Source organism: Tauraco erythrolophus, chromosome 3, assembly GCF_009769465.1.
Source record: "Tauraco erythrolophus isolate bTauEry1 chromosome 3, bTauEry1.pri, whole genome shotgun sequence".
Taxonomy (NCBI): domain Eukaryota; kingdom Metazoa; phylum Chordata; class Aves; order Musophagiformes; family Musophagidae; genus Tauraco; species Tauraco erythrolophus.
Window position 1 is genome coordinate 38,731,302 of NC_141467.1, and position 22,671 is coordinate 38,753,972.

The 22,671-nt window shown below is 43.7% G+C and overlaps 1 protein-coding gene across 2 annotated transcripts in view; it reads left to right on the top strand.

Moving 5' to 3' along the window:
- Nucleotides 1-19,589, top strand: part of ZNF516 (zinc finger protein 516) — a 61,080-nt gene extending 41,491 nt beyond the window's left edge. Inside the window, exons 2-5 of one of the 2 annotated variants that reach the window (XM_009983876.2) lie at nt 2,811-4,292; nt 11,647-11,751; nt 12,660-12,727; nt 19,297-19,356. In XM_009983876.2, the coding sequence (XP_009982178.2) occupies nt 2,811-4,292; nt 11,647-11,751; nt 12,660-12,727; nt 19,297-19,356 (1,715 nt within the window). Of the gene's footprint in view, nt 1-2,810; nt 4,293-11,646; nt 11,752-12,659; nt 12,728-19,296 lie in introns of both variants that reach the window. The other variant, XM_086609168.1, reaches the window with a different exon arrangement.
- The last annotated feature ends 3,082 nt before the right edge of the window (nt 19,590-22,671 follow it).

Here is a 22,671-nt window from a genome sequence, read left to right on the forward strand (position 1 = left end):
AGCGTTTCAAGCCTGGGTGTCGGTGTCTGGAGTTTCGGGTCCTTGGTGGAGAGCAGAATGGGGCTAGGGGAAAAGCTTAGGCTGTGCTTTGTGCTGGTGAAGAAGTATGAGTTGGCTTGCAGGTGGAAAGCGTGTCCGTCCAAATCTTGGGGAAGGGAGGGTAAGAGTGTAGTTTTATTTTGGGACTTTTTTTTTTTTTCCAGAAGTGCAGCTTGAGCAATTAACACAAATATTGCTATTGAGACTCTTGATCTAAGCTTTTAAAATTATTCCTAGTATGTTCAGTACTGTTTGTGTGAGACATCAGAGGAATGGAATCTAGCAAGACGCTACAAAGAGATGTTAGAAGCTGTGTTTTGTAAAAACCTTACAAATTTTCGTGTATTGTTCTGTCAGTGTATGCCTTCAGCATTGTGGCAACTGCAGGCCTAGATACACCTCAGAAATGCCTTCATCAGTTTCCTAGTCTGTGCTGCATTTTCCACCTGGAAAATCCCTGTTTCTTTGATGGCTGCACTAAAGCAATAGAGCTGAAAGGACGGTAGCCACCTCTAGGTTTGCCGTCCCAGGCTTTATACCTGTGGTTATCGGGGCGCACAAGACTGTGGTCTGTTTCTGTACTTCTTCCTCCTCCGCTCCCCGCTTCCTCCTCCTCCTCTCCCCCATCCCAAGTACAGACCTAAACTGAACAGTCTAGACCTAAAGACCAAGCCCAGACGTAACCCGTGCCACCTCACAGTCCGTTCCACTTTGTCCTCTTTGCCGAAACAGCGCGGTACGTAGATTTTGACCATGCCAGAAAGCATCAAGGCGTGTGTGAGTACGCAGAGCAACCTGGGACTCGCGGACGTCTGCCGATGCACGCCTTTGTCACAGCTCCGCAGGTGGACTGAGGTGCGGCTGGAGCCCCCCAGCTTCTCAGCCGCGAAGAGCGGGACTGGCAGTGGTCCCAACCTCCCTCCCCTGCCCGCTCTGCTCAGCGTAGCCCGTAGGTCGGCTCAGTCTCTGCTGAGTACTGCTAGGACCGAATGATTTGTTTTTGCTTTGCTTTATTATTTACTACTGTGATCAAAGGAGCCACTCCTTGTGATCGTAAAGAGAAGCCTTAAAATCTTATTTAAGAGCACAAATATTTTGGGCTTTGACAGATGTGCTTCGAAAATAACACAGATGTGCAGAGTCAGATTTCACTGCTCCATGCAGTGTCTTTGTTTCAAACTGTAAATTTGGCTAGTAGTGCTGGACATGTGCTTTCCCAAAGCCTTGCCCCCTGCAACACAGGAAAAACAAGTTTATCGGTTGTGGGGTTTTTTCCTCCCTGAATTTACCTGCTTAGAGAGTTTGAAAGGAAGATAATCTTAGCAGAGTGAGCGCTCATCCCTGCAAGGCTGTGACTCTATGTGTTGTTTTTAAGCTAATTACCTCGAATTAAACAAAAGCTAAAGAATTATTTGCTTGAATTGAATGCGAGGCTAAGTAGACTTTATTTGCAGTGAAACTCCAGCCGAAGACACGCTTCTTCCATTGCACCGTGCAGAATAATGCCTGTGGCATTGCGCTGCACTAACGAACAGCACTTGATTTTTCTGAAGTGCTGGCTTTTATGAGTTGATGCGAGAGGATATGCAGCTCTAGAGCAGTTCGCTCCTTTCCCATTCTCACCCCTCCTACAAATGTGGTGATCACTTTGGACTGGTGACATTTTAGATGGAGCGTGGTCTCCTTACACTTGCCTGGCAGTGGCTCATTAACTGCGTGTTAATTGAAACTGAAAGTTTGTCAGATGATTCAATTCAGTTACATGTTAAATGGATTCAGTGCAGTAAGCATTACTGCTGTGATGAAAATCTCTGTGGAACTGGTTTGTGAACTGATTTGGAGGGATTCAGCGACTCTGAGAGATCGACGTCGGGAGAGTGGGCAGAGGTAGCCATGCTCCCAGCAAAACAAATCCTGCTCTTCTCTTTCCCCCTAAATGGCTTTAATTACTGCCCAGTATGTTCCCTTTCCAGGACATGTGTTAGGTAGATAAATTTACACTGGAGAGCTGAGAAGCAAAAAAGAAAATAGGAAGAATTGAACGTCTGGTTTGAATTCTGTAATCTAAATGGCTGAAAATGTTGAATTCTTTATCTCTCAGTGGATTGAGCAGTCATAAAATTTTTGTAAAGTTTGACTCAAACGTAAAAATATGTTTAAAAAAAATGTATCTGCTTTAAACTAACGGGTGGAAAAGTCTGAATTTACGTCCTCTATAACTCATCTTTTACTCTTGGCCACTGCAAAAGTCCCTCTTAAGTGGGCAATTTATTCTGTATGCTGTACCTTGCTTGTATGCTCGGTTTCCGTGTGGAGCCAATTTTTATTGCTGAGTTATAAACCCTTTGAAAATAGAGGCATGTAATGGAAGCACTGACAGACCTTTAACTAAGTCAGTCTTATCTGGCTCCATTATCTTTGCTTTCGTTAAAGCATTAAATGATTGCATATTTGTTTATTTTTCTCACAGTTCCAGAATTTTAACATGGGTATATTATTGAATTGTTCGTTCTTCAGAACGTCGTGAGCATGCAGTGTTAGAGAGTTTATCCAGACGTCGCAGTCATCTTTAAAAATAAATTGAACTGTTACGTCTTGTTTAAAGATTTTCTTGCTTATATAGTACGTTTAGCCTGTAGCATGTCATTATGATACTGATACCAAAGTTACTTTTTCTCCTGCTATCTCACTCTAATCTTGAATTTTGCTCTGTCTTTTGGGGTCCTTTCTTCATAAGATGACAGTGATGTTCTTTTCTTTGTCCCATTCAGATGAAAAGCCGTACCACTGCAACTTTTCTGAAGAGGAAACCCCGATGGTAACATCTCAGTTGGGTGAACTCCCGAAGCTGGGAAGCTGCAACGCCGGAGAAAACAAGGCCAGGGAATCTAAAACAGAGATTCCTCCCCTGGTGTCAGCACCGGAGAGCGTCATCAAGGAACCGTTTTTGAAATACCAAGATATAAAAAGTTCTGCAGACATAAAGATGCCAGCATTTCACCACAGCCAAGGGCTTCCTTGCTCCAGTCGCGTTGCTAGCTTTGCTTCAGGTGTGGGCCAGACATCTTCAAACGTAGTCATGGACTTGAAAATGTCACTTGAAGTGCAGACTGGTCGCACTAGAGAAAATTTGCTAGACTTAAACAGGGAGTATCCTTGTATAGAAAAAGGTGCTGAAATTCAAGAGGTAGCTCTACTCGATTTGAGTGAAAAATCAACAAGGGATAATTCATGCAATAAACATCTGAATACATCCTTGCAGGCGGCTTTAATGGTCTACCCGTGTCCTTTCTGCAGTCACAAGACCTACTACCCTGAAGTTCTGTGGATGCACAAAAGAATTTTGCACAAAATCAGCTGTAACTCGATGGTCCCCCCTTGGGTTCAACAGAACGGATTCAAGAGTATTAAAAACAACCTGGTCTTTCTGGCGAGGAGTGGGCGTACTGGTCCCCCTCCTGTTCTTGGAGGTAAGGAATGCCAGCCTTTGCCTGTTGCCAGATTTACACGCACTCAAGTGCCAAGTGCATTGCCAGGATCCAAAAGCAGCTCTCTTTCTGTCGGGATGACTGCCAAGTCTGGGAGTACACATCAGTCAAAGGACGGTCATGCCTTTGGCCACTGTGGTCCACGCTTATCATCAGGTCTGGATGGGTACAGACAGCCCAAGTTAAACCATTCCCAGGAGCAGTACAGCGTAGCAGCACAACAAAAAAGTAAATACGAAGCAAATTCCAAACTTATGCAAATGGGAGGCTATAGCAGAAGTGTAACACCTACTCAGACGGTCATATCCAGGCCTAGCACACAGCCCACCAACAGTAAGCAAGTGGAAAAGTACATGGTTCCCCAAGGAGGTTCTAGTTTTGCCCCTCCAGGTAAGCACTGTGTGTCAGAGTCCATGAAGGCCAAATTCCACCCACCGCCACAGTATCATCCTCTGTGTAAAAGTGAGCAGTACACTAAACACGAAGAGCCATTGGTGCCTCAGAGGGAGTCTCACGTGAAGGTTGGGAATGAGATGAGGACATTGGCAAACTGCACAGCGGTAGCACGAGCGAGTCCACTGCTGCAGCCCCAGCCTAGCACCGCGGGACTTTCTCCGGCTTTACACTCCAGCAAACAGGATCTGGGATCAGACGGGCATGAGAAACGTTTGGACGTTTTAAATATCTTTAAAACATACATTCCAAAGGACCTTGCTTCGTTGTACCAAACCTGCGGTGCCAACAGCCCTGTCCTGGATCACGCAGGTAAGATTTTCGTAAGCCCTTCTGTAGCTGAGGACATGGCTTGCTTGTTCCTGCTTCATTCGGAGCCACGACACAGTGTTTCACAGTTTCTTCCTTCTTTCCCTTTAACGGTTGGGATTACAAGTTCATTGTTTTTATTGTTTCTGGATAGGCTTGAATAGGTTTGTTTACCGATCTCTAACGTTGCAGCAACCCCCCTCATGCACGGTGTGACATTTCTGTCACAGGTTATATGTATCTGGTTCCACCTGGCGTGTTACTGTTCCTTTGTCCCCTCGCTTCAAGCAGGCTAAAGTTACACAGATGTGCTGTCACACGAAGATCCCCCTGATATGCTGGTGCTGGCACACATCATCATCTTTTTGCTTCGGGCAAAATAAACATCCTCTGGGGCTTTTCTGTGATGTTATTTTGGAGGTTTTGTTCAATTTTGTCTGCAAACAAGTCTTCCAACAACAGAGAGAGATAATCACTTAGAATCATAGAATCATAGAATGGTTAGGGCTGGAAGGGACCTTCGAAGGTCATCTAGTCCAACCCCCCTGCAAGGAACAGGGATATCTCCAACTAGATCAGGTTGCTCAGGGCCTTGTCCAACCTGGCCTTGAACGTCTCCAGGGATGGAGCATCCACCACCTCTCTGGGCAACCTGTTCCAGTGTTCTACCACTCTCATAGTAAAAATTTTTTCCTAATATCCAACCTGAACCTACCTCCCTCTATTTTAAAACCATTACCCCTTGTCCTATCACAACTGGCCCTCCTGAACAGCCTCTCCCCATCTTTCCTGTAGGCCCCCTTGAGGTACTGGAAGACCGCTATAAGGTCACCCCGGAGCCTCCTCTTCTCCAGGCTGAAGAGCCCCAACTCTTTCAGCCTGTCCTCATAGGAAAGGTGCTCCAGCCCTCTTATCATCTTCGTGGCCCTCCTCTGGACCCTCTCCAACTGGTCCATGTCCTTCTTATGTTGGGGGCTCCAGAACTGGACGCAGTACTCCAAGTGAGGTCTCACAAGGGCAGAGTAGAGGGGGAGAATCACCTCCCTCGACCTGCTGGCCACACTCCTCTTGATGCAGCCCAGGACGCGGTTGGCCTTCTGGGCCGCAAGAGCACATTGCCGGCTCATATTGAGCTTCTCGTCCACCAGTACTCCCAAGTCCTTCTCCTCAGGGCTGCTCTCGATCCAATCACCACCCAGTCTGTATTTATGCCTGGGATTGCCACGACCCAGATGTAGGACCTTGCATTTGGCCTGGTTAAACTTCATGAGGTTGGTACGGGCCCACCTCTCCAGCCTGTCAAGGTCCCTCTGGATGGCATCCCTCCCTTCCAGCGTGTCAACGGCACCACACAGCTTGGTGTCATCGGCGAACTTGCTGAGGGTGCACTCCATGCCACTGTCCACGTCACCGACAAAGATGTTGAAGAGGGCCGGGCCCAACACGGACCCCTGAGGGACGCCACTCGTGACCGGTCTCCACTTGGACATTGAGCCGTTGACCACTACTCTCTGAGTGCGGCCATTGAGCCAATTCCTTATCCACCGAGTGGTCCATCCATCAAACCCATGACTCTCTAATTTAGAGAGAAGAATGTCGTGCGGGACAGTGTCAAAAGCTTTGCACAAGTCCAGGTAGATGACATCCATTGGTCGACCCTTGTCCACCGATGCTGTCACCCCATCGTAAAAGGCCACCAAGTTGGTCAGGCACGATCTGCCTTTGGTGAAGCCATGTTGGCTGTCACCCACCACCTCCTTGCTCTCCATGTGCCTTAGCATGGTTCCCAGGAGAATCTGCTCCATGACCTTGCCAGGCACAGAGGTGAGGCTGACCGGTCTGTAGTTGCCCGGGTCCTCCTTGTTCCCCTTTTTAAAAATGGGGGTTATGTTCCCTCTCTTCCAGTCATCAGGGACCTCGCCAGACCGCCACGACTTCTCGAATACAATAGCCAGTGGCTTGGCAACTTCATCCGCCAGTTCCTTCAGGACCCGCGGATGGATCTCATCAGGTCCCATGGACTTGTGCACCTTCAAGTTCCTCAGATGTTCTCGAACCTGGTCTTCAAGTACAGTGGGCGGTGGTTCATCCTCACAGTCCCTGCTAGTTCTTTCCACAGCTTGGTGGTAAGACACTTGTCAGTGTCCTTTGTCTTTCTTGACAAAAGTCTTAAGATCTTCCGTGTCCATATCAAAGACTGCTACCCTATTTTTCAAATGATTCTTTTGATCTATTTGTATGTTTATAGTTAAAAAGAGGTAGGGCTGAATATGAGCCTGCTTATTCACATAAGCAGGAAAGGCAGTTGTGCAAATAGCCAGTTTAAAAGTTCAGGCACTGAAAAAGTATCGGAGCTCTCCTCCAGTCTCTTGCCAGTCAACTGCCACGTAAAAAGAAGGAAAAAAAGAAACCTATGTATTTGCATTTGAAACCATATCGTTTTGATGATCTGCCAGAATTAGTCTGTCTCAGTGGAAACTGAAAATCACACTGATTTATTACTCTTGAGATGGGGGTGTGCGTGTGTAGGGGTGCAGAATGGGAACCATAGTCCCAGCTCTCACCGTTTGTAAACTATCCCTTTTTTTTTTGTATACTTCTCTTGGTTTACCAAGTTGTGCAAGAACTGAACTCTGCATGGAAAGAGCATGCGTTCAAGACCAGCGTTCTAATGTCCTCACCTGACATAATGCTCTGTTTTGTCAAAAGCACATGTGAAATGGAGCTTGTGACTGCATTTTGCGGGTGGAATGAAAACCAGGACATTTGGAAGCTGGTAGTCTAAGGACGGCTATGGTCTACTGCCCAGCAAGTGTGTGCAAGTTAACCGCTCTGGCAGCTGTGAGGCAAGGAAGGAGCCATAGTGTTTGGTCAGGTCTTTGTTGATGGCCTTTTGGAGAAGACAGGAAAGGCAGAATCTGTCTGAAATAGTCCATGAAGTGCACCTTTCAGCCACTCCATTGTTAGTTTTACTCAGTCATCTAAAAAGTAGTGCTGTGTAGGAGCAGACTGTTACTACTGTTTAGTAGATTGTTACACAGGTAGTTAGAGGCTGCATGATGACTGTAACTGGCATCAGGCTCCTGGTTTTTGTTAAGGAAGCGAGGAGGACATGCTTGGTTTCTAAAACTGCAGGGTCTGTGTTCCTGTTTTTGTCCAGCCAACTTTGCTTTTGCCATCCCAGTGCCTAGAAATGTTGTCTGAAGTTTCTCCCTGGCTGCTTCCTGCTCTAAATACCAGTTAATTGTTCCACTATCAACTTGGGGTGCGTACCTTTATGTGGATGCCCTCCTTGATGTTATTTAATACTATGTTGTGTCAACCTGCTCAGAGAAATCTTACTGATCCAGTGAGCTCCCAGCTGTGTTAAGAGGGATGGAGGGAAATAGTAGAAGCCAGGGACTAGAAGCTGACTTAGTGAATGCAGGCACCAGAAAAACCATGAGGGCCGTTGGGGCAAAGTTAAGTAGGGGCAGGGTTTCCAAGGAGATCTCAATTTACCGGCTTTGTAAAAGAGGGATTTTATTGCCAAAATGTTTTTGGTGGGTAGTGGTTTCTAGAGATGCTTTAACTGTAAGTTATGTAGTGCCCATCTCTGCTTTGAAATTTCTTCTTTCATGCCAAGTGTTTTAGAATCATAGAATGGTTAGGGTTGGAAGGGACCTCAAAGATCATCTAGTTCCAACTGCCCTGCCATGGGCAGGGAAATCCTCCACTACACCAGGTTGCCCAAAGCCTCATCCAACCTGGCCTTGAACACCTCCAGGGATGGGGCATCCACAGCTTCTGTGGGCAACCTGTTCCAGTACCCCACCACCCTCAATGTAAAGAATTTTTTTCTTATATCTAACCTAAATCTGCCCACTTTCAGTTTAAATCCATTGCCCCTTGTCCTATCACTACATGCCCTTGTAAAAAGTCCCTCTCCAGCTTTCCTGTAGGCCCCCTTTAGGTACTGGAAAGCTGCTATAAGATCACCCCGGAGCCTTCTCTTCTCCAGGCTGAACAGTTCCAACTCTCTCAGCCTGTCTTCGTAGCAGAGGTGCTCCAGCCCTCGGATCATCTTCATGGCCCTCCTCTGGACTCGTTCCAGTAGCTCCATGTCCTCCTTGTGCTGGGGACTCCAGAGCTGAACTCAGTATTCCAGGTGGGGTCTCACGAGAGCAGAGTAGAGGGGCAGAATCACTTCCCTTGACCTGCTGGCCACGCTCCTTTTGATACAGCCCAGGATACGGTTGGCTTTCTGGGCTGCCAGCGCACATTGCTGGCTCATGTTGAGCTTCTCATCCACCAGCACTCCCAAGTCCTTTTCCTCAGGGCTGCTCTCCATCCATTCTCCGCCCAGCCTTTACTTGTGCATGGGATTGCCCCGACCCACATGCAGGACCTTGCACTTGGCCTTGTTTTACAGCAATCAAGTTTTCAGAATTTGAAACCTCCTTTGTTTTATGTAGCTTGTCTTCATTTTATATACAACTTCCAGGTTGTTGATGGTTCTCCAAACCAATTGGCATGATGGCTGTTTTTCATAGCACTAAAATAAAAAAGCTGCTGCAGGCAAAAGGAGCGAGATCCTACTGACTGAGATAAGAGGAAGGTAAATGAACCTTGCCTGAAATAACACACAGCCCTAGACTGAGCCCTCTGAGTCAGTATGCATCATACAATTTAGTCTTAATATGGCAACGTGAATATGGCAATCATGACATAAAGGACAACCAAAAATCTCACTTAGTTATACTATTTGCCGTTTTTTTTTTTCCAGTTGAATGTTCCCAGTAGACTTTACTTGGGTGTTTGGTGTACAACCTCATCTTGGATCACACTAGAATATTTTAGTGTTCAATTTCCTTTGAAGTGGCTGGATTTATTTCTTGGATCCTTTCTTTTACATTTGTCTTAATACTCCAGTGTGTCCTTGGAGAAGAGAGTTGTTGTGCGTGCTGTTGTGATACAGCTCCAAACGCAAAGCTTGCTGTGCTTAGTCTAGGTTTGTTTCACACTGCCGAATCTTCTCAAATGCTTGTAGAGAGAATCTTATTGTTATATTTAATGGTCATTATTTATTTTATTCATTGTATTTACATGAATCACCCTATTAGGAAAGAATGGGTTTCGGCAGCAGATGCGCTCTTTTCCTGGGGCTCCTTTGAGACCAGCTTTGAGCATCGGTTTTGCAAGAGCTCCTGTTCAGATAGTCATGTTCGTTTACCTTAATTTGCTAACACCTGTAGTCATCCACCGCCTTTTGTTCACATATAGAATAATCCAAGTGATGACTCATAGGGGTATTGGCTTGCGGCAGCAACGCCCATCGCTCAAACCTCTCAACTATCAAAAGCCTTATGGTGCTCCTTAGGAAACGCAACAATGGCAAATATACCTGGAAGCAATCTGTTTTTTTCTGCCTGCTTTTTAAATCCTATAAAGTGAGTTCCAAGGAGGGGTTAGAGGAAAGCCCTAACCCTTTCACCTTCGGCGTTTGTACAGGATGCATTGGCTTGCAATAGCATCCTCAACCTTCCCTTGTGCACGGTGCAAGTGGGAGCAGTGCTTTGATGAAGGCTGTCAGATCGGTCCCATAATGGCTGCTGAGACAAGCGTATTCACCTTCCACAGAGGGAGGCTTGGGATATAGAGAGATTAAATGTTTTTACAGAGGTGGCAGAAGTCCACCTGAGGAACCCAGGTCTCCCAGGCTCCACAGGAGCTGCTCTGCCAGTAGCAGAGCCCTGGGCTACCTGTCCCTGCCTGTCCAATGGCCAGCACAGCGATCTGGCAAAGGCCACGTCTGGTCCCTCAGCGTTCTTCACTCAGCTTTGCTTTCGAGCTTGCAGCTGTAGTTCTGGCCAGTGAAGGGAAAACACTAGTAACGGACCAGAAAATCTCCTTCAACATTGACTGCCTCACAAGGCAAATTCGTCTCAGTATGGTATAGTGAAGCTGTCCTTGAAATTTATGTGATTTTGTTTATTTTTGTTTCTTTTTATGTTTGTGGGTGTACGTGATCTGGATTTGCCCCTAAATGATGATCTCGTATTTGACTGTCAGGAACTTAATTGTTGGGCATCAGCATGTTCAGCTACATTATACAGACTGTGCTGCCATCTGCAGGAGGTGCTATTAGAAGAAGAGAAAACAATTTGTGAGTGGAGGTTTTGGGTTTTTTTTTGCAGCCAGACATTTCTTTTCAGTATATACTGTGGTAAAAACCATCTCAGGATGCTTGGTTCCGTACCGGCATCCCGTCTTCTTTTCAATTCATTTTCAGGTACAACATCTGTATTTCAGATGAGCCCTCTGGCAACCTGCAGTTGATTTTTCAATTCTAGGGGTGGTTTTGTTGCTGCTCTTTTGTTCACAATTTTATTCTTTTTAAATGCTGTAACAAGGGGGAAAAATTGAAAGAAAAGCTGAAACCTCACTTCTGCTGACAAGTTCCTGAGAATTTCTTTAAAAGCCGAAGTATTCCAGTGGCAAATGGAAACATCAACTCTTTCCTTCTGAGGAGAGCGTTTTACCAAAATAGAAAATATGATGTTGAAACTTATGTGTTTTTTTTTTTTTTTTAAATAATAGAAAAGCCCAATAAAAGTCAAACGTGTCTTTTGTGATCAGCAGCAAAAAGACAAAGACCAGCCCTTTAAGTCAGATGCTGTAAACTGACCTTTGGAGAAAAAGGAGAGGTTTGAGCGGTTTTCCACAAATGCTAATGGCCTAGAAAACATGTTTACCCAGGGCTGGGGGAAGGCTGCTGCACTGCTACCAGCTCAAAATGTCCGGAATGACACTTTCATTCACAGATGTCTTTCGTCTGTGCCTCAGAGGTCCGGGGTCAAAGCAGCACCGGCAGGCAGGTAGGCAGGGGCGAAAGGTTTGATCAGTCTGTGATGGCTCCGCTCGCTCTGAATTTGTCTCTGAGGTATTGCCGCCCGGCGGGGACAGTCGGGCTCTGGTCCTACTCACTTCCTATTATCCATGTGACTTGTCTCCGCCACGCTGGAGTCACTTTGATTTGCCTGATGTACTGCTTGACAAAGCTGGGTGATGGCTGAGAAGTGGATCCAGCTGCTCTGAAAAGCGCACACCTGACATGCCAGTCCTGGTGCGGGCACATCATGGGGAGCATTTTTTAATTCAATGTAATTTATGCATTCTTGCAGTCCTGTGTGTGCCTGGCCTGTCAGCCAGTGCCTAGATGAAGGCTGACAGTTGTCATCCAGGGCCTGAAGGTAGCCTCACATAATGACACATTAGACATACTAATGATGTTTTCTTCTGGCATAATGTTTTCTTCTCAACTTTCCTCTCTCCTCTCCCTCCCACCCCCTCCTCCCTCCCTCCCTCCCTACTACAGGGATGCTCAGGACACAAACACGCCAAGGAGACTGCGTCTGCAGAGAATGTGGAAAATGCTTTACCCAACCCAGCCACCTCAGGACTCATCAGAGGTCCCACGCAGGTACCTTTTCACGCTCACTCTTGCTTTCTCCCTTTCCCGCCTGCCTGCGTTCGGATCTGGCTAACAAAATGCCAAGAATTACATTTCACATACCATGCTAACCTAAGTAATTCCAGTACCTAAATCTAATAGACAGGTTTTTTATTTTTATGACTATTGCTCTTGTTCTCCGGATATTGCTTACCTGATCCCCGCCCGAACTCCATAAAATTGCAATGCATTTAAGATAAGTCTGTTTGCAAATGTTTTATTTTAATTAGAGAGTAGGGTACTCAGAAATGAGTATGCTAATGAATTCCGTTGCCACCAGCACAAATTGAAATCAAAGTACCCCTTTCAGCACAACATAAGGCTTTGTTTTGCCTCATCGTTGCTGTTGACAGGAACATTTTTGCGGGAAACGAGATTTTTCCGCAGACCGGTCAGCCCTAAAATGGGAAATCCCTACCAGCCGTTTTTAACCTGCCGCGGTCTGTGGTTGAGGCTGTAGGAGGCTTGAAGCCACCGGTGTCGAGAGGCTTCCTGAGCATTGCACGAGACAGTGAGAGCCGCGGTTTCCTCCTGAAAAGTGTGAATGATGCATACATAAGCCAGTCTGATGGAAAATGACAGAGGCCAAATGGTAAGTAATGCAAGAAGAGGGTCCCTTTACACATACACTGATAATTAATGTTGTCAGTGATTGCTTTCTTCAGCGCCGAAGTCTGAATTAAAAAGGGCAGTGGCCCTAGGCTGCCATTAGCACACTCTCTTACAGTAAGTGTTACGGTAAATTGGTATTTTCCGGCCACAGGCTAGTAGCTGGTGTCTTTTTTTGAACGTGGTTAATCTGTAATGGTCTCAAATAATGTACACACACTAACGAAGCTTGAATGTTCATCTGTTAACAAGCCCCCTTGTTCCCACAGTGGTATTTGAGTCTAATGGACTCCGAGGTACTGAAGTTCACACCACCTCTGCAGATGCCCCAAAACAAGTATGTTTTACAATTAATTGGATGTTTGGTTTTTAATGTGGTAGCTGGGAAAAAGTTGCACAGTGATACTCACCGCTGAAGTGCTGACTGGTTTATAACATGTATAAATAATAACGGTGTTGCTTGATTTTTAGCTCTTAAATTTTTTAAGCGTTTTATCAAAGTCTGTTATGTAGAGAGTCAGTTAATTGCAGAGCAGGTAGACAGTGTTTAAATAAACATGTTACCGGCTTACTGGGGACTGGGTGGGATAGGGAACTCTGTAATGCGCAGTGATATGTAATAGTGAGGTGGAACATAAAGAATTCCTAGAAGTAATTTGGTTTTACAACTAACACATTTTCTACTGCAACAATACAATTAGCTCTTGGTCTGTGTTTTTTCTGAAGAGTGTTTGTACCCTGATATCCAGTACCTGGCCTTTAAAAGGCTCTCATCCTCCAGTTTCTGGGGACTCTGTGTGACGGTGTGCTTTCCTGTTTCTAGTAAACAGAGTTTCCTGTCATAACAAACACTTTTTGGTGCTCTGAATTACACATGACAAAGCTGTTATTTAGAAAACCATTAAGCTGAATTTCTTCTGTGTATCTTACGTCTTTAAAGACCAGTGTCATAACCTGGACCTTCCCACTCCGTCTTCCAGCTTGGCAGGTGGGTTTCAGGGCACACCTTCTCAAGGGCAATTTTCTTTCATTGTGAAACTGGCTCCAGCATCACTTACTTTTCCTTTCATCCACGTTTTTAGTTTAATTCTGACTACAGCACTTTTCCTGTCCTCCTGTCTCTTACTAGATGATTACAGATGGCTTCAGCCATGCTTAGAGAATACATTTCAATGCTAGGCCCACCTTTGTGAAGTTTAGGAGTTGGTTTCTACTTCCTCACTAAATATCCTCACCGGGCACCACCACATCATGTGGTTCATACACTGCACCCTTTATGGAGACTCTTAGTGCCTTCTCTGTTGCACTTGCATCTTTCTGGCCCAAAGACTACATGGGGAACCCAACCGCTGCCGCAGGAATATCTGAGTGCCATCAGGCCGTAGGAGTGTCCAACTCTCCTCTTGAAGTTTTGGAGATGGCACAGCGCTTCAGTAGTTGTGGTTGTGGGCAATGTTTGCTTTGCTTTTGTGGGACAGTAGCAGCAAAGTTATGCTATAGCTGGAGAACTAGGTGAAAGTGCTTGGCTTGTGATGCTTATCTAGTAGAATTGTGCAAGGACATACCTTTTGGTAGAAAGAATGAAACGCTGCAGCTCTGCAAACTAGCTCAACTAGTCTTTGGTTTTGATCGGTTTAGTAATGTACATTTAGTAAACCTAAGCATCTTCAAAATGCTCTTTCATCTTCTCATGCTCATGGTTTTATCTCATGTGTGGTTGAGATCAGATTCTGAAGGCGTCTGGGCTTTTTTCCTCTAGAAGACCATTGTAAGGTCGAAGTTGTAAATACATTTCCAAAAAATTCTGAAATGGCCCTATCTATCCAAAAAGCGATGTGGCAGCTCAGTCCGCATCTGGACGCTTTTTGTAATTCGGGTTATATTGCTGCACAATAAATTTACTCATAAGCTTGTCTTTGTAAACTACTTCCATGCCAAAATTTATTGACTAACTTCTTCCACAGCAAATGTAGTTTGCTGTAGCAGTCTCAGTCCGTGTCAATCTGTCTTCAAAGTATTTTATTAAATTACAACATCTCTCAATACAGCAGAACACTGGGTAGAGGTTAGCTTCATGAGTCGCTTTGTCTCTTGCCAGTCAGTATTTCTTCCATAGAAGCTGTGGTATGATCAGTTCTCCAGGAGATAGTTCCCTTTCTTTTGTCTTGTTTGCTCCTCGGTATCAGCCTTTGTCTCAGTTTGTCAGCGTCTGTGTCGGTTAGGATTATTCACTTGTCTGCCGTTTTGCTCGTTCTCATGGCGAGCAGTCTTTGCGCTCCCCCAGCGGACTCCACCTGCGCAGTGCCTGGGCATTAGAGACGGAATGTGCTCATTTCTACCTGCAGCTGTAGGGGCCTTTAGAAGCGCGGAAATGAGCTTGCAGTGAGAACGATGCCTGCAGCATTCTGGTAACGTTACGATTTCCCACTTTAAACATTGTCACTACGTGTCTTCATTTCATTTCTTAATTGGGGACAGATCTATTCATGAGTTTATGGTGTAAAGTCAGTTCAAGTTACAGAAGTGCCATGCACATGCTCCGAGCAAGGAACAATAGTTACCACGTGCAGTAGCTTAAGAATGAAAGGGTTTTTTTTTAATGTTAAGTGGAAATGATTCACTTTACATAATGTTTCCTCCTCACAGGTAAAATATCTTCCCTTGAGTAGTCTACTAAAGAGTAAAAATATTAACATTAGTATTTCACAGTTCCCCCATTCCCTTCAGTAGTCAACCAGAAGATCATCTCTAAAGGTTTCCTTTATGAAGGAGTGTTAGGTAGGGCTTTTAAAATCCCCCAGCACAGTAGCTTACAACAGTTACATATATAATACGGCAGTTTTCTCACAGAATAATTCTAATTCCACATGTTAAAAATAGGGTCTTCAGCCAGGCTTTTCCAAAAGTGAGCCAGCTAAATCTATATTTAGGTGCCTAAATAGGAAACCTACTTTAGGGTAGTGAACCACCAAGAGGAGATGCAGGTGTTCAGCAGCACTGAAAAGTAGGCCACCTATAGGGGCGTGTAAAGAAGACCGTACACACCCAGTTTTGATAATACTAGCACTGGGCTGTGTTTCATGCTTTGTTATCAGCACCAATGAAATATAAACAAAATGTAGGAAATAAGATGTTAATTTCCTTCATACCATTACTTAACTGTGGTTTCTTACTTCTACCTGAATGCTTTATAAAAATAAAGGAGGACATTTGAAGTCAAATGAATTTCTCATGAACTCCTGAATATCTCCTACTCTTCTTTGTCTGAAGGACAAAAAATGCTCATTACATACCCCAAGTCAATACAATGTGTGCAAAGTCACATAGATTCTCTTGAAATGCTGCCATATTAAACATACTGAATATTCTGAATATTTTTATAAATGCTAAATATCCCAATATATCCATAATTAAGCTTGCTTATCCACAATGAATATGTATCTTAATTTGGAATACACTAAGCAACGTCCAAAGACCTGTTTTAGTAGGCATGAATTCGGGGAGCACTTTATACACGGCAAGACAAAAGCTGACTCCGCTTCAGAAAGGTCCCTGCGACCATGTGTATCTCAAAGCTGCTGCAGCTCTCAAAGAAAAGCTCTCCTGAAGCACGGGGTCATTTCTGCGACACTGCCTGATGCTGCAGCGTTGCAGCCAGAAGCCCAATTCCCAAGTGCGTTGAGTGACACAGGAGTCAGTCTCTAGCCTGCTTTTGTAACATGGTGACAGCAGTGGTAGCAATTTCTAATACATATGCCTTGTGTTTAACTACTTCTGCTGCGTTTTTAAAAACATATAAAAACTTGGCCCGCTGTAGGAATATAGTTTATCCTCTATCAGTGCTGTGTCAAACAATATGCTCTAAAAATTTTAAGGGACATGTAACTGGGTGTTTAAAATGCATAATCTACTCCTAGTAATGAGAAAGAGTTCTGTCTAATTGAGAGTGTATATATATATATATATGTGAAGCATATTTGCAGTGCTGGAGCCAGAGACACCGAGTTTTCTGCCTTTTGTGCGAGCAAAACAGGCAAAACCCCAAAAATGCCAACCTTTGCCCTCTCTGGAAAAACTCCCTTTTACTCACAGAAAATCAAGCAAAAGCTATAGCCCAGGAAAAAAAAAAAGAATGGTTGGTATCGTGAATACCTCTGGCTGAAGTTTTCCCCATGCCAGAAGACAGTGATGGTCCTTTTCTGTCCAAGAGCTGTGGATACCACAGTTCTTGGGCCTCATTCACTGAAGAGAGAGGTGTGCAGTAGGTCCTGTGTGATAGTGGTAAACCACCTTCCTTAAGGGGTCTATAAGCCTTAATTTTCTCCACTGTAAGTATTTTAAAATATTTCTTCAGTACTTGAATAGTCAGAATTTGTGGGATAGAAAGGTGGGAAAGAACCATTGAGAAAACACTCTCTCTATATATATACACACGCGTATATTGTAAAGGAGCTTAGGGGAGAGGCTCGGGGCATCTGTTACCTCTATAATGTTTTTATGGTCCAGCAACGCTACAGCCCTGCTTGTCCTAAAGCAACTTTGGAGAGAAAGAGAAGAGAAAAAAAACCAAACAACAAACCACCAGATTAGAAAGTTATTTGAACTGTTGGTTACTGAGTTTGGCAGGTTTGTTGGTTGATTGGTTGGCTTTTTTTGCATTTGAAATTTTAGCACTGTCTGTTATAAGTCCTATTTATGACATTTGTTCATATGAAATGTCTTGCCCCAGTTCCTTAACAGAGTTTCTGCTAAAGATCATGATTAATAGTTCAGTCCTCATTATTGCAAATGTTATTTTTAAATAGTTATTCTGAGAACAAGAATTCCATTAATCAAAATAATAGATAATGAACAAATAAATGGCAACCTAATTTGTCTCGTTCATACATATGGAGATTATAATGCAAACAATCAAGGAATCATGGAGGCTGCTGTACCAGCGTCTGAGTAATGTGCTTGTACTGTATGGCCCTTAGTTTATCAGCATTATAGACAGGATTAGCAGCTGGAGTTCTTGTCCCAGATCTTTCCGTTTGCCAGCAAACTGAAGCGGTGCCTGTGCTCCAAACCTATCGTGGCAGTTGATTTCAATTTCGTGCAATAATCTGTCTCCAATATATTAACACGCACGCAAACTGATTTTTTTCCTGTGAAAAGCCCTAGAAGTTGGTATGAAAGCAGGTTTTGACATGGAAGCTATGAGCTTCACTTTAAAAAAGAGATGTGCTTGATTTTCCCCTTTGAAATGCTGAAAGTGAAGAAAGCCTGCTTTTTAAAACAGTAAACGTTTCACTCCAGGAAGAACTCGATCCAGCTGTGCATCAGCCGGATCAAAACCTGACAGCCCCCTCGGGCCACTGCGAGTATGAGGGGGTGAGCTGCTGGCTGGGTTTCGGCACAGGTGAAGCTCAGATTCTGTTTCCTGGTGAAACCGGGAACGTAACAGAGGGGTCCAGCCAGCCAGCCACCCACCCACCCCTGGCCCCTCTGTGCTGCCCTGCCAGGTGGGAGGAGGGTGGATTACCCCTTTCATTGGTGCCTAGACCCTCAGGGCACACCTCTGCCACCCAGCACCCCGCAGGCTATCCATCCCAAAAAAGCACCCCTAATTACACTTTTTTTTCCAGTTCTTACCCAGGGAAACTGGGGCGAGGTGCCTGCCACCCCCTCCTTTCCTTCCTCCCCTCCCTCCCTCCTCCCCCGGCTCGGCAAAGCCCTGCCGCACTCCCCCGTGTACGCAGAGCCGGTTCGATACGAGACATTTTAATGATGAATGCCTCCTCCTGGAATTGTGGCTCTGTCTCTCAGGCGTGATGCAGCCGCGCAAAAATGTAAAGCATCTTTCTTGGTTTACTGCAGGAAATTCAGCATCCAACTAAGGAAGTTTTATCACATCTCTCATTCAGTTACTGTTTCCTACATTTCAAATATACTGCCGTCTGTACAGCAGCTTTTTTTTTCTTTAATTTTGTTGCAAATCTTTCCGACTTAAACCAAACTTTGACTGGTAAATGTCATGAATCTCGGGCCAAGTTTAATTAGGAATTTTCTAAATCTATTAACAAAAGAGATGCACTTAATACATTATGTCAACCAGAGCTGGGCTTTCTTTAGCTATTTCGAGGGCTGCCATGGGCACAGCTTGAAACTTGCTTGGATTTTACATGGGTGCCGTATTTTATGTTGCATTAATTTAAAATGGTCTGTTTCACTTCATCAAGACTTTAGCTTAAGGATAATGCATTTATGTAAGATTAATCTTGCCATGTTGTTTTAGGATCAGGATTGTAAACTGCATTGTTCCGACAGTGATGTTCTAAATGTCATTTTAAAGCTTTTCTTGGGAGCTGCAGGCTTCCACTTATTCATGATGTTATCTTTAATTTCACTTGATTTTAGAATATCCCTGCTATTTTTTTCAACACGGTAATTATGCATGAAAATTGGCTAAAAAAATAAAAGGAAGATGACAAGGAGGAGGAAAAAAGCTGCCTTAGCATTTGACAGACCTGTGCAAGAATTCAGTTTTTCTTCTTTTAGCTGCCTCTGTGACCTCAAACTTCAGCCTTTTTTAAATGCTGATCTAGTTGTGAATCCCTTTCAGCTAGCTCAAAATTCTGCTTTCTGGCGGCCTCTCCTTCCCCTCCTTATCCTCAGCCTTCCCTGAACGGCTCCATCAGACACTATTACTTGCTCTTCTAGTCCGTCAGGGACTTTGTATGGGCCTGACACACTTTGTCTTGCTGGAGGTGATGAAAAAAACCCCCAAAAACTTATGACGTGGTGGGCCGAAGTGAACGTGGGTGATGCTAATAAAGGGTAACGGGGGCCAGCAGGGCTTGCTGGAGGGTTGCGCATGGGAGCAGAGGCGAGAATGAGCTTTTCCCTGTGTCGTCCTTCTTGCAGGGGAGGGACCACGGCGGTGCGGAGGTCGCCCACACGCTGCCTCTCCGGAAGGGAACCTAGAGCCCCGGCGATGGAGCCCCCGCCCCGACGGGCAGCGCCGGCAGACCCCCGCGCAGCCGCCCTGTGCCCCGGTGACTGCGGAGCAGCCTCCCTGCTGCCAGCCATCGCCTCGCCTGGAGCCGCTGCGCGGGACTGAAAGCAGCGCTCTGCGAGGAGGGGGGTGCCTCTGCGCTGTTAATCATTTTAAAATAAATGAAGATGCTACACAAGATATATATAAATTGACGTACTAATCAGTCCCATGGTTCCTTATTTCCTTTATAATAAACAGTGGAGTTGGCAAGCACTGTGGCAGCACAAGGCATCTATATTAATCAAGAGAAGTTTGAGACACTGGAAAAATTAAACTTTATGTGATTTGGACAGCATGAAGAAGTTAAGCACTGTAACAAAAACCTCCCTGATGCTCACAATGACTATTTGATACGTTTGAAAAACAGCAGTGGATTCGAGGGCTGGAGAAGTATTAATTAATGAAACTGCCACTGCCTGTCATGCTGAAAAGCAAATTAAAAAAAAAAAAAACACCAACAGAGAGAGGAAGAATGAGGGGTGCGGGGAAAAGGTGGCATTCGGTGCTGAGAAAGCAATGCTTGATGAAGGATTAAAGGGACTAAAGAGAAAGACCGTCATTCTGCAACGGTTTGTTTCATTACAGTTTGGGGACCACTTGCATTTCTAGTGCTCTTGTTCTTGACTGCGCACCATTAATAGTATGTGAATATGGAAATTGAAACACTTCCAGAGAAAAGCTTCTATTCTGCTTTGGAAAAGAAAAGCTAGTCGAACACTAAGAAAAAAAAGTCTTCTGTGTTTTACTCTCAGGACCTTTTTTTTTTTTGTAACAGGGCTATTTCTTCGACCTGATCACAAAGGAAGTCTTCACGTTTTAAAAAAAAATTAGAAATAATAAAACGCTCAGCTGTCTAACGTCGCTGATCTGTATGTTTAGAAGAGAAAAGGTGTCACTGAACAAGTTCAGGCAGCCCTGGGCCCGTAAGGTACTCTCTGCTCCTGCATTTGGTTCAGCAGGCCAGCTGCCGCTCCTCCTTGGGCCCGGTGACGTTTTGGAAAGACGAGGAACTTCTTTTGTGGTGGCAGGTTAATGTTCATATAAATGTGTCATGTCTTGTACTTGGTGATCACTGGTGGTGTTAGGAAAAAAGAGAAAAAAAAAAAAGCTTTATATACCTCTTCTACAGTAACTCTTTAACTGCAAGTTTTCAAGGTGGGGTTGTGGCACATAACAGGTTGTTAAACCATGCAGTGTAAGCAATTAAAAATGTATTCCACAGATATAAATATTTTCTTTTCTTATTGCTGTGACACTATGTGTGATGGTAATATTTCTGAGAGTTTCAGAATTTGCACATATAATTTTATGCATTATCAAAAGTTAACTGCTGCCTTGAAAGAAAATGTTCTGTGAAAATTTTTGCAAAAGCTTTACTAGTTTGTTTTTTTTTAAATTGTAACATTTTGTAAAGGCAGGAAATGGATTAAAAGAAAAAAAAAACCTAGCATGCTAAATATATTTTTCAAAAAAGCAATAATTTTACATGTACAGAAATGATGCTAACCTTTAATACAGGTGAGAGCAACAGTTTACTTAATACAATAATGGAATAGTGCTGTTTTTGTAGAAATGGGCTTCTGACACAAAGATTTGTTTAAAAAAACACAAACACCAGAAAAAACCTTAAAGCGTGATCTTTCTGTTCTAACAGTTTTGGTTGGGGGGGAGGGGGTGTGCTTTTTTTTTAAAAAAAAAAAACTAGTCAGTAATTGGTTCTGGATACTACTTGTTACTTGTTTTACATTACTTGACAGTTTTGTTACTTCGCAACACTTGCAACAATGCAAATTAACTTTCTTATGTATTTTTTTAAAACTAGTTTTTCCTTATGCTATTACACCAGATGTATATCAGAATTTTCTGTAAGTCTCGGTGTAGTTAGGAATGTCTGTGCAAATACTTATAAGTGACTGTAATTAACTGTTCTGTGAAGTTATTCTGAGGGAGGTTGCATAGACACATTCCATTGTACACCAAAAAAAAAAAAAAAGAAAAAAATGAGAAAAAAAGAAAAAATGAAATATTTTGCTGTGTTGCTTAATGATTATCATTTTGGGTTTGCACTAGCTTTCTCAGTTTGTTTTGTTTTGGTTTTCTGTTGTGGTTTTTTTTCCTTTTGTTTTGTTGCTTTTCTGAGTCATATTTTCCATGAGTGAAAGTAATGATGACAGTTCAGGAATGCACAAAAGCTAGTTGCTTAGCCTATTTGTTTGTGTTTTAGTTATTAAAAACTCTTCTGTACCCAAAATGGCACGAAAGCGTAGTGTACATTTGTAATTTCTTTTCTTTTTTTTTTTTAATTGTATTTTTTTGGCAAGCCAATCTAGAAAATCTGAGTTAATATTTAGAGCCAAAAGCTTCTTTCTGGAGCTTTTCTTCCAGAATCTCTGACAGAGAAGCTAGTGCTGTCACTGCCATTACCAGGGTACTAATCAGCAAAGTTTACAATCATAATTTAGCTCCATGAAGAACAACAGTAGGGAAAATCAGTTTAAATAATTATATGCTGTGTATAGCACAGAAATGAGATTTTCACTTAATTAAACAAGAAATAAGGGTGGGTGGGGGAAAGCCAACCTTAAAGACCATTTGTTTTCAGAAGCAAATCCCACGATTTCTGTTTTCTTCTTTATCATTGTATTGTATTGATTTGTTATTTTAGTTAGGCCATAGTATTTAAAATGAGTTGTGTTCCTTATTTATTTAGTCAGTGGGCTTTGATCAGCTCTTTTAAGCAACGTGGTAACTTTTTTTTGGCATGACACACTCCTGTAAAGCCCTTTTATGACTGTTACAGGGACTTTCTACTACCTCTACCAATCTACTGTTTCTTCTTCCTAACAGGTTTTATGGTGTTGCAAGTCTAATGTAACTTAGACAATAAAGGGTTTGATTATCTACGCTGCAGATTCTCAGTGTATCAGCCATCTCTCTCTCTTTCTCTCTCACTCTCTCTGGTTTCGTGCGGTTTATTATAGCTAAAGTGTAGAAGATCTTTTTTATTATAGCTAAAGCGAAAGACAGACATTCCTTGCCAGAGTGTTTTTGTATTCTGAATGTTGTACGCTGACCCAAAGTCAAACTCAGAGAAACTTTTTCCACGGAGCTAATCAGCTACTACGTTGCCATCGCGCTGTTTGCATTCTTGAAATTTCTTCTGTCAGAAATGCTATGAATAAATTGGTATGTACTGCAAAACGGAAAGAAAATTAGAAAGCCAAAACAGTTTTCAGTTTCGT